General features: G+C 25.3%; 5 protein-coding genes across 6 annotated transcripts in view; 1 reads left to right on the top strand and 4 right to left on the bottom strand.

The window, feature by feature from the left end:
- The window catches only part of LOC102676209 (ATP-binding cassette sub-family G member 5), an 8,195-nt gene extending 6,077 nt beyond the window's left edge, over positions 1-2,118 (bottom strand). The window contains exon 1 of the mRNA XM_006607568.2: positions 1,972-2,118. The gene's annotated coding sequence lies outside the window, so the exon portion shown is untranslated. The remainder of the gene's footprint in view (positions 1-1,971) is intronic.
- LOC102676355 (ATP-binding cassette sub-family G member 5) lies at positions 2,090-5,204 on the top strand. Of its 2 annotated transcripts, XM_006607570.2 has the most exons (7): positions 2,090-2,194; positions 2,606-2,729; positions 2,951-3,179; positions 3,251-3,826; positions 3,893-4,115; positions 4,193-4,407; positions 4,481-5,204. In XM_006607570.2, exons 3-7 carry the CDS (start codon positions 2,984-2,986, stop codon positions 5,146-5,148), a joined length of 1,878 nt encoding a protein of 625 aa, XP_006607633.1. In that variant the 5' UTR covers positions 2,090-2,194; positions 2,606-2,729; positions 2,951-2,983; the 3' UTR covers positions 5,149-5,204. The 2 variants fall into 2 exon arrangements, with proteins under 2 accessions (XP_006607633.1, XP_006607632.1); XM_006607569.1 differs by lacking the exon at positions 2,090-2,194 and having other exon boundaries at positions 2,729-3,179.
- Positions 5,196-8,000, bottom strand: LOC102676078 (succinyl-CoA:3-ketoacid coenzyme A transferase 1, mitochondrial). Its single transcript, XM_006607567.2, has 7 exons — positions 7,687-8,000; positions 7,073-7,453; positions 6,573-6,998; positions 6,382-6,490; positions 6,101-6,317; positions 5,780-5,991; positions 5,196-5,675 (listed from the first exon to the last, which is right to left on the bottom strand). Exons 1-7 carry the CDS (start codon positions 7,774-7,776, stop codon positions 5,485-5,487), a joined length of 1,626 nt encoding a protein of 541 aa, XP_006607630.1. The 5' UTR covers positions 7,777-8,000; the 3' UTR covers positions 5,196-5,484.
- Positions 8,001-8,698: 698 nt separating this feature from the next.
- On the bottom strand, positions 8,699-12,641 carry LOC102675075 (PDZ domain-containing protein GIPC3). Its single transcript, XM_006607558.2, has 6 exons — positions 12,220-12,641; positions 10,895-11,223; positions 9,803-9,899; positions 9,330-9,712; positions 9,124-9,205; positions 8,699-9,003 (listed from the first exon to the last, which is right to left on the bottom strand). Exons 2-6 carry the CDS (start codon positions 11,213-11,215, stop codon positions 8,846-8,848), a joined length of 1,041 nt encoding a protein of 346 aa, XP_006607621.1. The 5' UTR covers positions 11,216-11,223; positions 12,220-12,641; the 3' UTR covers positions 8,699-8,845.
- A 421-nt stretch (positions 12,642-13,062) lies between these two features.
- Positions 13,063-14,848, bottom strand: LOC102675297 (glucoside xylosyltransferase 1). Its single transcript, XM_006607560.2, has 2 exons — positions 13,972-14,848; positions 13,063-13,892 (listed from the first exon to the last, which is right to left on the bottom strand). Exons 1-2 carry the CDS (start codon positions 14,407-14,409, stop codon positions 13,242-13,244), a joined length of 1,089 nt encoding a protein of 362 aa, XP_006607623.1. The 5' UTR covers positions 14,410-14,848; the 3' UTR covers positions 13,063-13,241.
- Positions 14,849-14,982: the final 134 nt, after the last annotated feature.

Here is a 14,982-nt window from a genome sequence, read left to right as displayed (position 1 = left end):
TTTTTTTTTTTTTAGCAAAGTACATTATTGATTTTAATCCTTGTCATTATTTTTATTTTTATATTTAGAGAATTATGAAATATAAATTAATAAATATGATTTATCATAATGAAACTTGAGAGAAAACTCATTTTATTAGGAAGAATAAATTATTTTCTTATTATTTAATAACTATTAGAAGCAATTTCTTTTTTTTTTTTAGAAAATTTATTTCTCATTTATTTTTTATAATAAATATATAATAATCTCGTGAGATTAGTTTCTTTTATTTTATTTTTAATTCATAAATATATTTCAATATTATATATTATATTCAATGAATATATACAATACATGAAATTGATACATTTTTTCTTTAATCAGAACGTTTTTCAGAAATCTGATAGACTTGGATAGTTTAATTTCTGGTTTCGAAATTTCTTCCGCTAACTATGAGACTATCCCACGCACTGATTTCTATGAACATGTCTTTCAATCTCGTATACACGTGATAAAGAACGTGTCTTAATAAATCATGGCCTGGATATCGCGTACAAGAAAGTATGAAAAATTCACCGAATTATGCATTGATGCATTGATCAGAATACAAACCTTGACACTAATATTATCAGAAACGATAATGAGTACCAGCATGTTTTCTATTGAAAGTACATTATGCTGGTTTGGTATAAGTATCTATTTTTTATAACACAAAATTTTACATTACAGTATTATTTATAAAGAATTTTGTTTTGTTAGTCCAAATTTAGAATTTTAAAAATTAAAAAGAAATATTCCATTAATAAAATAAAATAGAAAGAAATAATAAAATAAAAAAAAAATATTACATAAAAATATTATTAAAAGCAATCGAAGAATTTAACTGTCACTTTTTATTTGCTTTTATATTTTTGTAAACAAAAAGCAATTAAACTTTTCTTATTTTATGTTTTATTTTTACTTTATTTGAAGAGCTTAATTATTTGTATTCATTCCGTTATTGAAGTACACAATAGAATAAAAATCGTTTTATAGACGTGCACTGAGGTCAGTGCTGCCGGATTTTTCAATATTCTATGGAAGTATCCCTGTCGGCGACAAGAAAGAATTAATTAACATTGCAAATTGACCAGACTACCGTCTATGGCACGTGGGAAGGTGTAGGGAAACATGTCTTATGCGTTCATTGAAATCTCCAAACATTAGCGTTGTCTTTAAAGAATTTAGCCATTTTTTTTATACTCATAATATTATTAAAACTCACAATAAAATCTTTTCATTTCGAAATTGATCTTATCTATTATATATAGCCTTCACAATTTTTCCATTCATTTAACTAAAACTATTAATTACAAAAAAAGAAATATGATGATTAATTTTTAGTTAATTCGCATTATAATACTATTATCGAGCGAGTGAAAGCATCGACAGTGAAATGAAAATCATCAAGAGGAAAGTGTGGTTACGGAATATTAACTACGTTCATTGAATTCCTTTTCTTTGTTAAAAAGAATATTATTACAATGTTTCATAAGCTAGTAATTTATTGAAAAATTTGTTAATAACCAAGATTTTTATTTTTATTTTTTTTAAGGAAAGTAGTTCTTAATCTTTTATTGCTTTCATCTGTGTCACCTGTATCAGGAGAACTTTTCTTGTTATGCAAAATCAGGTTTCCAGTCATTGAACCATGACTGGCCATGGAATTATGTACCCGTATTCCTTATATTTTCCTTCTTTTTCATGAAAAGATTTATGAAAATCATTTAAGGCATTCTAAGGTACTGCTCTAGCACTTTTTAAAGAACTTGGGTAAGAAATGTTGCAATTATCCATGAATCACACTTTTTTACTCAGGAGAAGAAAAAAAAAATTATATATGTTTATCTATTTTTTTAGCAGAACATATAAAAAAGAGAAACGTGAATATCAGGAATTGCGCGTGCCACGAAATCTGATACATCCTGGGGAATCTTTGTGAGAATGACTCACCACCGGTATTCAGGATGAGCTTTCAAGCGAGTCTGATCAAGTCAAGGTGATGCTGTTCCTCCATTCCGCCGATTCCTTCCTGGTCTTCTTTGTTATTCTTTTTCTTGATGATTATAGATGAAAATTTTAAAGACAAACACTACAATCGTCAACTTAGAATCGCACAACAAAGGACCCATGAATGCATCACCCGATCCGCGATTGCGATACCGCAATGGCATCGGTATGTTCAACGTTGAAGAGCCTTTTCTAAACGCTGCCTTTTGACAGACGTGCTTTCCGAACCTCCAACGGATTCCCCTCTCTATGTTCCCTTCCTTCCTCGTTGATCTTTCAAGTTCGCAGTGACGTAATTATAGAATATCTGGGCCCTGAGTTTCAATTATATGAATTTCCAAACTGATTGACAACTATTTTTCTTTTCTAATGAATTTTTAATTCCATTTTTTTATCTTTGATATTCAATAAACATTTAGAAGTAGTTTATTATAATTCAAAATATATGTAAACTTTATTCAAAATATGAAAAATATTGTATATAAAATTGTAAATATTTTTAAAAGAGTAAATAGGGATAAATAATTGAAAGAAGAGTTATTTAAAAGATCCTTTTTCTTTCATGCGTTATGAGAAGGCTGAAGAGAGGATTGGGAACTGAAATTAATGAATACATTCTTGAATTACTACTGATACTACCTTCCTCCCACCAAACTCTTCTCAAAGGAGACATTCACCTCATGAAGCCAACTCCCAGCCAGGTATCGTTATTACTGGCTACGTTTTACTTGCAATGTTCACTTCTCTAATCACAGTGCTAGACTTTACAGCGTTTTGTCTGTTTTACGCGTATTTCTAAATACAATCCTCGTATTCAAATATTATACTCATTGGAAAAATGATTATTTCTTTGTTTTAATGCAATTATCTTTAAAATTTATTGTAGTTTATTCTTGTTAAATATAAGTTTATTTTTTTCAAAGGATCGTTATGAAGTAATTCAAATAGATTCAGAATGATCCCATCGGACTGTACTTTAGATATTTCAAATGTATTTCATTCCACTACTGTAGTTATTGAAGGAAGTTGTTTAAGCAAGTCAGAACCGACTGCAGTGTTAAGAGATGTATCCGCTCGAGTTTATGGTGGTGAAGTATTAGCAATTCTGGGTTCAAAAGGATCTGGAAAAAGAGCTCTACTCGATGTAATTGGTAAGATAATGATTCAATTACAAATTTTTTTAATTAGATCAAAAATCACTTAGAAGTTCTTTGTTTTTTAGCCGGAAGAGCAGAGGGAGAAACTAGGGGTAGAGTCACCTTAAATAATAATTTATTAACTCCAGAATTATTCAGACGACATGGTGGATACGTTGCTCATAGATGTCATTTATTACCTAGTCTAACAGTTCGACAGACATTGATATATGCCACATGGCTTGCTAATTTAAACAATAGAGAAGCAAGGCTTCGACAAACTTTAGCTGATCTGGCTTTATCTCAAGTCGCAAATAGATCAGTAAATGATTTAACAAAGCCGGAGTACAGACGACTAATGTTGGGAGTGCAATTAGCTAAAGATCCCACATTGTTACTTTTGGACGAACCTACATGGGATACCGATCCTTTGAACACATATTTAATCGTTTCTATGCTTTGGTCTTATGCAACTAGAAGAGGATCCATTGTTGTTTTAACGATGGAAACTCCTAGATCAGATGTACTACCTTTCGTTAGTCGAGTGACTCTTTTATGTTTAGGAGCAGTGGTTTATTCAGGGCCAACTCGGAGTATGTTAGATTATTTTACTTATATCGGTTTTCCATGTCCTGAACTTGAAAATCCTTTAATGTATTATTGTAAGTATTTGTTTAAAAAATAAAATAATTTTAAATTCTATTAAATAATAATATTTATAATTTTAGTGTGTCTATCAACTGTCGATCGCCGCTCTAGAGATCGTTTTTTAGAATCTAATCAGCAGATATCTGTTCTAGTTGAAAAATTTAAAGCTGAAGGTGTTATTTATATGAAAGAAGCACCCCAAATTCCACCCAATATCAAAGATACGCCTTTAGGAATTATGCACAAAGGTTTAGGACGAGGGATTAAACCAGGATGTTTCTCTACTCTATTTGCTCTTTATTTGTATGTTTTTATAAATGTAATTATAGTAAATACTTTTTCTGAAATAATTAGTATTAATATTTTTTTTCATATTTTAGGAGAGGTATGGCAGCAACATTTGCTTTCAATAAATGTGGTTTGGGGCACTTTGCTGCTAGATTATTATTGCTGCCATTTTCTATAGCTTTAATGAGCATTTTATATTCACATTCGACTCCTGTACAATCCAGAATATTTCTACAAACAGGTGGTTTAGTTTTTAATGTAGTAACATTGTTCTATGTTGTTGGAATAGCATGCACAGCTCTTCTTTGTAAGTATTAATCTTTTTTTTTATTCAATTCAAGAGATTATTTAATATTATAAAATTTATTTTATTTATAAAGTTCCAGGATATCGAGCCAGATATTATCAAGAAAAAAGAGAAGGTCTATATGGTGGAGCTATGTTCTTAACTGCATATGCATTATTGAGTTTGCCATTGAGTTTCGTATCCACTATGATTACTATTGGTATTCTCGTACCTATTTTAGAGCTAGATTTATCCACTTGGGCTTATGCCTGTGGTGTTTTATGGGCTAGCTATGTAGCAGCAGAACAAATAACTGTAGCTGTGCTTATGATTATTGGCAAACCTTTTACAGGTGGAATAATAGTCTTGTACATGACATTAGTATCTTTGATAATTTCATCAGGTACCATAAGGAGTCTGAAAGGCTTGCCTTATTGGCTTGCTACAATTTCTACTACATTACCTGCTAGATATGCATCATTAGCTCTAAATCAATTAGCAATTGATGTGCCCATATTTTTAAATTTACATTATAATGAGAGTTTCACATGCCCAGGAATACCAGAATTATGTAGATATCCAGATGGAAGATCTTATTTAATAGAACGCTTTACACGTGAAGGTGAAAATATTTCAGAAGTATTAAATGTTGACTTAAATTTATTAATTTCATTGGCTTTTGCTGTTGGATTAAGTATATTAAATAGTGTTTTGTATTTATTACCACTTCCAGCAAGAATAAAAGCCAAATTCAGAGAATAATTTTTGGAAATTTTAAAATGCTAAAAATATAAGAAAAATATTTGATCTTTTCAGAATTTATTATTTTTTTAATCTTAAAAGATATATTACAAAAAATATATTACCTTTATTAAATCCTAACTACTATATGTATTGCATAAAATAAAGTATTTATATTAAATTTACAATTCTTAAAACTTTACAGTTCTTAGAGATAAAAGATAATTTTGTAATTTTATAATTTAAAAATAATAGTTTAATTATTACTTTCCTGATATCAATATTTCCCTTTGTTTTTCTTAAAAACAAATTTTTGATATTTATTTTTTATATTTAAAAGAATATAAGGATGTATATTTATTGACAATCATCTAAATTCACTTGTCCCATTTCTTTAAGATCATCAACTACCGAAAATTCACAACCAGTAGAACTAACAATATCACTAATATCAATATTAGGTGCGATTTCAATTAATCTCAATCCTTCTCCTTGAACCACTTCAAATACTGCCATATCTGTAATTATTAGGTCGACACATTGTTGACCTAAAATTAATGATTGAATATTTTTCTCTTACAAAATATTTTAACAGATATGATTTTTATATATGTGTATATATTTTTATATGTTCATTTTATATTGATATTACCTGTAACAGGCAAAGTACAATTTTTCAAAATTTTTGGACTCCCATCTCTAGCTTTATGTTCCATAGTGACTATTACTTTTGTACTTGCTGCAGAAACCAAATCCATTGCTCCACCCATTCCCTTTACCATAGTACCTGGAATCATCCAATTAGCTAGATCTCCATTTTCTGATACTTGCATAGCACCAAGTATTGTTAAATCAATGTGACCTCTGAAAAAATTGAAATTCATAGTTTCTTATTGAAAAGTTATAATTTAACATTTAAATTGTATACATTATTTGTACATATAATTGCATATATAAATTTTTGGATATATACCCTCTGATCATTGCAAAGCTTTCATCACTGCTAAAAAAAGAAGCTCCTGGAAAAACTGTAACTGTTTCTTTTCCAGCATTTATTAAATCTGGATCAACTTCTGACTCATTTGGAAATGGTCCCACACCAAGAATACCATTTTCGGATTGCAAAGTTATTTTTACATTCTTAGGAACATAATTACAAGCCAGCATAGGTATACCAATTCCCAAATTTGCTATAAAAATATATTTAGAATAATTTAATTATTTTAATTAAAAATAAAATAAATTCTTTCTTACCATACATTCCATCTTTGAATTCTAATGCAGCTCGTCTAATAATTCTGTCCCTTGCTTTACTTGCTGGTGTTATTTTTTTAGGTTTTATATTTTGTTTCGTAAATCGTTTCTAATTGAAAAAAAAAATTTTTTAATAACATTTCGAATAATTTAAATAATTAAATAAACAATTTTAATAAAAATATAAAAACCTCTATGCGTTTCTCATATGAAAGACCTTTGACAATCCTATCTACATAAATTCCAGGCAAATGAATCTGATCAGGATCTAATTGTCCAATTTCTACAATTTCCTCTACTTCAGCAATAGCAATTTTAGCTGCTTTACACATTACTGGATTAAAATTCCTAGCTGATTTTCTAAAGATTAGATTGCCAGCTTTGTCTGCTTTCCAAGCTTTCACAAGAGCAAAATCTCCAGTAATAGCAGTTTCTAAGACATAATTTCTGCCATTGAATTGTGCTGTATTTTTTGGTTCTCCAGATATTTCTGCATTTCCATTTTCATCATATTTTATAATAACATTACCCTCTTGTACTATTGTTCCATATGCTGTGGGAGTATAAAAAGCTGGAATTCCAGCTCCTCCTGCTCGAATACGTTCTGCTAGTGTACCCTAAATTTTAAAAATGTAATATAAAATTTTCTATATATAAAATTTAATAAAAAATTCTTATCATTAATATTTACTTGTGGAGTTAATTCAACTTCTAATTTACCACTAAGATATTGCTTCTCAAATTCAGGATTTTCACCAACATAAGAAGAAATCATTCTTTTAATTCTACATTCTTTTAATAGTATACCTAATCCAAAATCTTCAATTCCTGCATTATTTGAAATAACAGTTAAATCTTTAGAACCTCGTTTCAACACAGCTGAAATTAAATTTTCAGGAATTCCACAAAGTCCAAATCCACCAATCAAAAGTTTAGCACCATCTGGCATATCCGATATAGCATCTTCTACAGTTTCAAATATTTTTCCATCTCCAATTGGAGGTATTAATTTTGGGACCTCTTCTTCTAGAGGAGAGATATCAGTTTTTATGGAGAAATTTACTGAACAGATCTGATAAAAGAAATATTTCCTTATTTAATTTAAAAAAAAAGTAATATAATAGATATAATAATCTAAATTTATTCATAAAAAAATTATCCATTTTAAAACTAATAAAATTATAAACAAAATATATTTAAATTTCAAAATATATATAATGTTAAATATAATTAATTTAAATATAAAACAATATAAACTATTTAAAAAAGTATAGGTTATTTAGTTTTTATATCAATATTACTTACTTTTAAGTGTTTATAATTTTTGTAATTACTTTTAAATCCTGTGCTAGCACGGAAAAATAAACAACAGGCTCTAGTTATGGCAAAAACCATTTTTCATATATAAAATTCTCAGATTTTATATATTAAATTTTGCGGCGCATTTAAGCGAGATAGCTTACTTATACTAACAGCATACTAAACTATCAAATATATATATATATATATGTATGTATAATGTAGATAATAGTTTTTTAAAATATCAGTTATTAATTATCAGTTTAATTATAAATTTACATAAGAAAAAATTATCCTGAGATTATACAAGAGAAAATATTAAGTTATGAAATTCTTCTAAGTGAAACACAATTGTAATTTGTACAATTATCATTCCATTAAAAAATTTCTTTTTTTGCTAAATTTTTATTTATCTTTATATTATTTCATAAAATGAGCTTTAAAATAATTTATTTTTAGTTAATCCATTGTATTTTTTTTCTGTTTTTGTAATAATGAATATTAAAAAAATATAAAAATCATGTGATAAAATGACTTATAATAATATCAATTCACGATACATAATATCATAAACTTCATTCAATTTTTTTTTTCATATAAAAAATTTCTAAAATTATAATATAATATAACTGAAAAGGAAATAATTTCGAATTTAAAAACCGAACCGATATATAAAATAAAATTTTTTTTATTTTGACGAATTCTATATTCAAAAAAATCAAAATAAAAATTAATATATGTACTTAAACATAATCTATTTCATTGATTAATTATTGCTAATTATAATATAATTCATATTTATAAAAAATATAATAAAGATTTAATCATTTGAAAGAATAATTAACTATTTTCCTTTTTAATTATATTATATTATATATGTATTATTTCAGAAATATGCTATTTAATTTGTACAAATATATTTTTTATTTAATTCTACATATGTAATTATATAAATGTATAAATTTATATATAATATATAATATAATATAAATTGTACAAATCTAAATGTTAGTTTTTATAAATAATTTACAGTTCCATTATGTATTATATTTCTAAAATACAAATAAGCTCATGATAATAAAGAATAGTTTATATTTGTTTAATTTTATTCATATATATATATATCTTGATATCTTGATATAACTTTTTAATGTAAATCTTAATATCATCGGTGTCTTCCAGCTCTGGCATCAGTCACAGCACCCCATAACTCGATAACGAAATCATCATTAAATCCAAAATCTTCTAAATCTGAATTATCGATTGCTTCCGCAAATTCTATACTATTGCATTTGTCTTTTGCAAGTTCCCAGATTTGTGTAGCTATTTAAATAAATAAATTTGATGTTAATTTGAATATTATTCAAAAATACAAAAAACATTTTTAAATTGAATTTTGCAAAAAAATATTGTATTTTTAAAATGATAATATGTATTGTATACCTAATTCTGTGTCATAAATACCCATAAAACTTTCCAATATCACGTTAATTTTTTCTATACCGATAGTAACAGCATCATCCACCTATTAGTTAAAAAGTAAAAAAAAAAATAATTTTTTATAAATATTTATGCTATAATATTTTTTAATAATGGATAATTATAAATAGATAATAATAAATAATAATAATAGATAATTAAAAAATTACTTTTTCTATAATTTGCGCACTTCCATCAGCTTTGAATCTAAGAGTTTCTTTTCCAGTTCCATAACTGGATTTCTTTCCTTTTTTCATATCTCCCCGTGGACCAATATTAGCAAACCCATTTTTCAATGGTTCCACAATTCTTAAAGTAAATGTGTCTCCCTTAGGAATTTCTTTTAACATTTTTGCTACTTCTAAATGACGTTTGCCAATTAGGCTAATAGAATTAATTTTTTCAAGATGATCTCCAACCTGAATTACTTTTATCCTATCAATCACCGAATCTTCTTTGATACGTTTTATGAAAGCATATCCTGCACCATTATCGGTTATTGTTAATCCAAAAGAGTCGTTCGTTTTGGTTAATTCTATTTCTTTAGGTGTTCCTGATAAAAATTAATAATTAATGCAATAAAAATTAAAAAACTAAATAATACTCGAAATAATGTTAAACAAATTATAAAATTCGCGATTACCTTTTTTATGTGCAAATATAAAGTCTCCTATTTCTATTTGATTCCCCAGCAATTTATTCATATCAATTTTATGAGTATTCAAAGTACAAAAAAGTATCTGAAATAATAAAGAATTGTTTTTTGGAATTTTTATATCATAATTTATTCTTCTTCTAAATTGAAGCTATAATTAAAAATTGAAATATTATTATAGTTAATTAGTAATTAAAGATCATCGAAATAAACTTCGTAATCATTATAATATTTCTTTTATCATGTTCATTCTTTTTATTATATTTAATAATATGAAAGAATTAAAATATCAAAAAGATAATTATTAAAAATTATTATTTTTAATATTTATTTAAATATTTATTCTAATTTTACCTATTATATTCTGTGGTTTATTTTTTTTTGTTTTTTATTCAATTTTTATATCACTTTTAAAAATTCGTTCAATTAAAATGTAATATAATTAATTACAAATTAACTTTCACAAAAGTTTTTAAATAGTATTATGAAAGTTGATTCAATATTACTTCTTGATTTAAATTATTTACTACATAGATAAAAATATATGCTGTAATTTGATAAATAGATATTAATATTGTCTTTTACGATCTATTATTATACGAAAAGCTACATTTAACTCTATTCGCCAGGTCGGAGCCCATAGCCCGGAACCGATATTTCCTGTATCCGGGATATTCTTCCCATGCGACAAAAAGAACATTATTTGTATATTATAAAAGTAAATAAATCGTAGAAAAAGTAGAAAAAATTATTTTTTAAATATAATATTAAATATATATATATCGATATTTTATTTTTTCATTTTATAAAGTGCAACTATAATAAATAATTATATGTATGTATTATTATATGTTTTATTATATATATATGTATGTTTTATTATAATTATATGTATTAAACAAATTTTATTTATTCTTATATAGAAAATTATAAGAAAATTTTAGAAAATTAATTACACATAAAAAAAATTTAGATTTCTATGATAAATTCTAGCTTATTATACATATTCAAATATTAGATAAATTGTTTCTATCAAACAATTAATGTGGAAGAGACAGGTCAAATCATAAAAAAACTTACTTCTTCGATTGGTATATCATAGCATTCCGCTATTTTTTGATAAAGTTCTCGTACGTTATTGAATCCTGATATCAACCCTGTTGGACTCCCATGTGCTAATTGACAATGAAATACAGGTAGAGAATTAGAAATTTTAGAAGATCGTCTTTGCTCTTGATTACTGTTTTGTTGCTGATCAAAAATTTCTTGAGAACTTTCTTGATCGTTCTTGTTTCCATTCGATTGATTGCGATCATTATGGTAATGAGTTTCACCATTCAAAATTTTTTCTTTCTCTGGTGTGGAAGATCTAGGAGTAGTACGTGATTTGAATAACGGCATGACTATTTCTGCGGAACAGAACATTAAGTTTAATTTGTTAAAAATTTTTCTTTTAAAATTTAAGTATAATGAATTTTAAACTTATTTTTTTGCAGTATTTAAATATTTTGTATATAATTTTTTTTATTTATAGAATTTAATTGAAATTAATATACACAATTTAGTAGAAATTTTGTATTTTTAAAAATATTTTAATTATTTCTTATTTTTAATATTTTTTTATACTCTTTTCTTTTTAACATTGTATAATAATAATTAATAAATAATTAATAAATAATTTCATTTTTAATATTGATTTTTTTATTTTATTTTTTTTTTTATCACAAAATCTTTCATATTATTATAAATAAATAATATTATTAATATATCTTTTCTACTAATATATATCTATATAATCTATAATATATCAAATTACATTATTGATATAAAAAATAGATAAGAATAAGATGATAAGATTAATGGATAAATTAATTAAAGAAAATTAATTTGTTTGTAAAGTAAGAAAATTTTTTAAAAATAATAACTCAATGAAATCATTAATTAATATCAATAATAGTGAGAATAGTATTTTAAAAAATATTTAAATAACCCAGAATTTTATAACTCGATGATATGATATTTCCATATACAATTGTAACATTCATGTCAAAAAGAATTCGATGAAAAATATTCAGGATCAAAAAATCAATTAAAAAATTATTTCTAAATTTTTCAACTTAATATTAAATTTAAATTTCATCTAAAATATTTAAAATATAAATATCAAAAATAAAAATGCAATAATATATTATAATAAAACTAATCTATTAGAAGAAACCTAGTAGAAATTGATATTGAATTGTTGACTTGCGTTATAATTATCGTAATTATTAATTATTATATTCTACTTTTATTTGTTTAATTGATTATTTTGTCATTTATAAGAATTAACATGTTCAAATTCATTTTTTCACATATGAAAAATCAAAGATAAATATTCTTCATGTAATCGCAAAATCTCTTACCTTTACTGTGTATAGAGTAGAAAACAATGTTATCGTGCGAGTAAGATGCAAATTAACATAAAAAAAAAACGTCTTTCATATCTGACAAATAGTATTTTTTAATTAAATTTGTACTAATGGATTTCGTTTTTTATCGCTTTTATTACCATCCGTTTGATCGTTATCAGAACAGTAATTCACTGGCCACGCGATCGTTGTGTTTCATTGTGGATCGTGGATTGTGGATCTCATTTCTTTTCTTTTTTAGTTAAAGTTTTTTGTGGTTGGTCTCTCATTGGGATCTTCCAAGTAAGTTAAATTATTTAATTATGATAGGATTTTTTTAAGAGAAAATATTGGAATATTTGATAACACAATTTCACACAAATGATCATGACTCACAGGAACGTACCAACGTACTATGGTTCCCTTATTCAGAATCTTCGATATAATGACTCCCCCTCTCTTTCAAGTAAAGACAAATTATTATAGCACATTATTATAATTCAGTAGGAAAAAATAACAGTATTTTAAATTGAAATGATTTTTTTTTATTTCATATAAGAAAAGTATCACAAAAACATATATATATATATATATATATGTATTTCGAAATAATAAAATAATTATAGTTATAGTTAGATATAAAAAAACGCTTTTATATTTGCGACAATACAGTTGTAAAAATTTTTTTTAAATAGTTTATGAATAATATATTTTTTGCTTAATAATAATAAAGTTTTTATAAAAGTAATCTATCAAATTTTAAATGTACAAAAAAATTTTTTAAATGTTATCTAAAGCTATGTTCAAAGAGTATTGTCAAAACAATAGTAGCTAATAATACGATTTTTTCTTTTTACATTAAATAGTAATAATCACAGCACATTTGTCAATAAAATCAGAATATATTATGGAACATACTCATTTTATGTATGGATAAAATTGTTCATACTGTATATCAACATGAATTATTTTGATGATTGATCAAAAGATTGATATATTGATTATTCTTTATATGTTAAAAAAACATTTAAATATTATTATTGTCCTAAATGCAATTCAGGCTGAATAATAAATGCTTTCCACACTTTACCACAGTTAGACTTATGTTCCAGAGCTAAATAATTTCTCATTGGCACTAATAAATAATCATAGGTATCTGTACCTAACTGATATTCTTGCATGGCTCTGTAAATTGCTTTGAAAGGAGGTTGTTTTTCAGAATGAAAAGTACTTCTGGAACCATGTAAAACCAAAGCACCTTCTTTTTCTGCCTTTATACAAACAGGCATATACATACAATGATCAGGTCTGTAATTATATCTACAAGAATAGACATATAGTTTTTCAGGATGATAATGAAATATAATGTTTATTATATCTTGATCTCCCCAAGTTATCTTCAATTTATATTGCTTATGAATGGGTATCACATATTCTATCCATCTAAATTCTCTCATTCTTGTGAGATTCATCAACATTACTCCAGAATTTACACCTAGCTTTCCATAATAAGGATGTTTAGCAAATCTGTTATACCATCCTGTATTAGGATCTTCATGTTCTGGACTTAGAGCTGCTAATTGACTGGAATTCATTTTTTTGAACTCATCCCAAATTTTTTCTGGTGGAGCTAAAAATAATGTATCTGTATCCACATAGAGAACTGCATCTATATTATTTAATACTGACTGTAATAAACAAATTATATAAATATTAATACATATTAATAGTTTTTTCTTAATTAATTAATATATTTCATATATTTACTGGAAGAAATAATCGCTGAGCTGCACAAGGTTTAAAAAGTTTTTTCCACATTGCAGCATCACTGTCCTTAGGGAATGTAATAGGTTTAACAATAAAATCAAAAGTTTTGTTTGACAAAAGTTTCCATTCTGCTAACTTCTCATTAAAAGCAGGAATTAAGTTGGTTTCTGCCAAAATAATGAATTGTAAAAATCTATGTGTAAAAACTAAGGCAGATTTGAGCATAGTTAATGCTTCATCTACTCTATCTCCACAAACCACTACACAAATTGTGACTTCTGTTACAGAGGATGCTTGAAATTTTTTAATAGTAGTAGAAACAACTGTTTCTTTAATACGTGCATCATAAATTTTATTGGAAAAATTTGTTAAATTAAGTAGTATGATGACTGCAATAAAGATAAGGCACAGAAAAAACAATTTATACACAGATTTCATTGTGTTATACTTTCTTAATTTTTAAGTACTCCGTCGAATTTTTGTTATATCATAATTAATGGAAATTACCATAAAATCTAAAGAATTTATCATTTTCATTGTTTTTTGTCTCATTTATCATTCAAATAATGATTTTTCAATTATTACATTTTTATTTAACCTCACTATCGAAAAATCACTATAACCAATCAATAGATATTATATTTTAAATATGTGAAAATATATGAATAAAAATTTATAAAAAAAATTTAAAAATTTAATGATTTATGATTCTCATTGAATTATAATAATTGTTGTTTTATAAAATATGAAAATTAATATTAAAGATTGAACCATCCGCGTTTCTTCGCTTTTGAAAATATCGATTAGTATGGTCCATTTTAACAGAACCAGTTTTTGACATCCATATACATTTTCGAAGTAATTACTATAGTAAATAATTTATAGACTATATAGATTTGAAAATATTAATTATGTTTTTAAATTATAATATAATTGTAATAAAAATAATTTTATATTATAATATAATTAGAGGACATTTTTTTTTATTAGAAAGTAAAGATTATAAAATTA

Source organism: Apis dorsata, unplaced genomic scaffold (genome assembly GCF_000469605.1).
Source record: "Apis dorsata unplaced genomic scaffold, Apis dorsata 1.3 scaffold_5, whole genome shotgun sequence".
Taxonomy (NCBI): domain Eukaryota; kingdom Metazoa; phylum Arthropoda; class Insecta; order Hymenoptera; family Apidae; genus Apis; species Apis dorsata.
The sequence above is the reverse complement of the archived record's forward strand: the minus strand, read 5'-3'. Positions and strand labels throughout refer to the sequence as shown.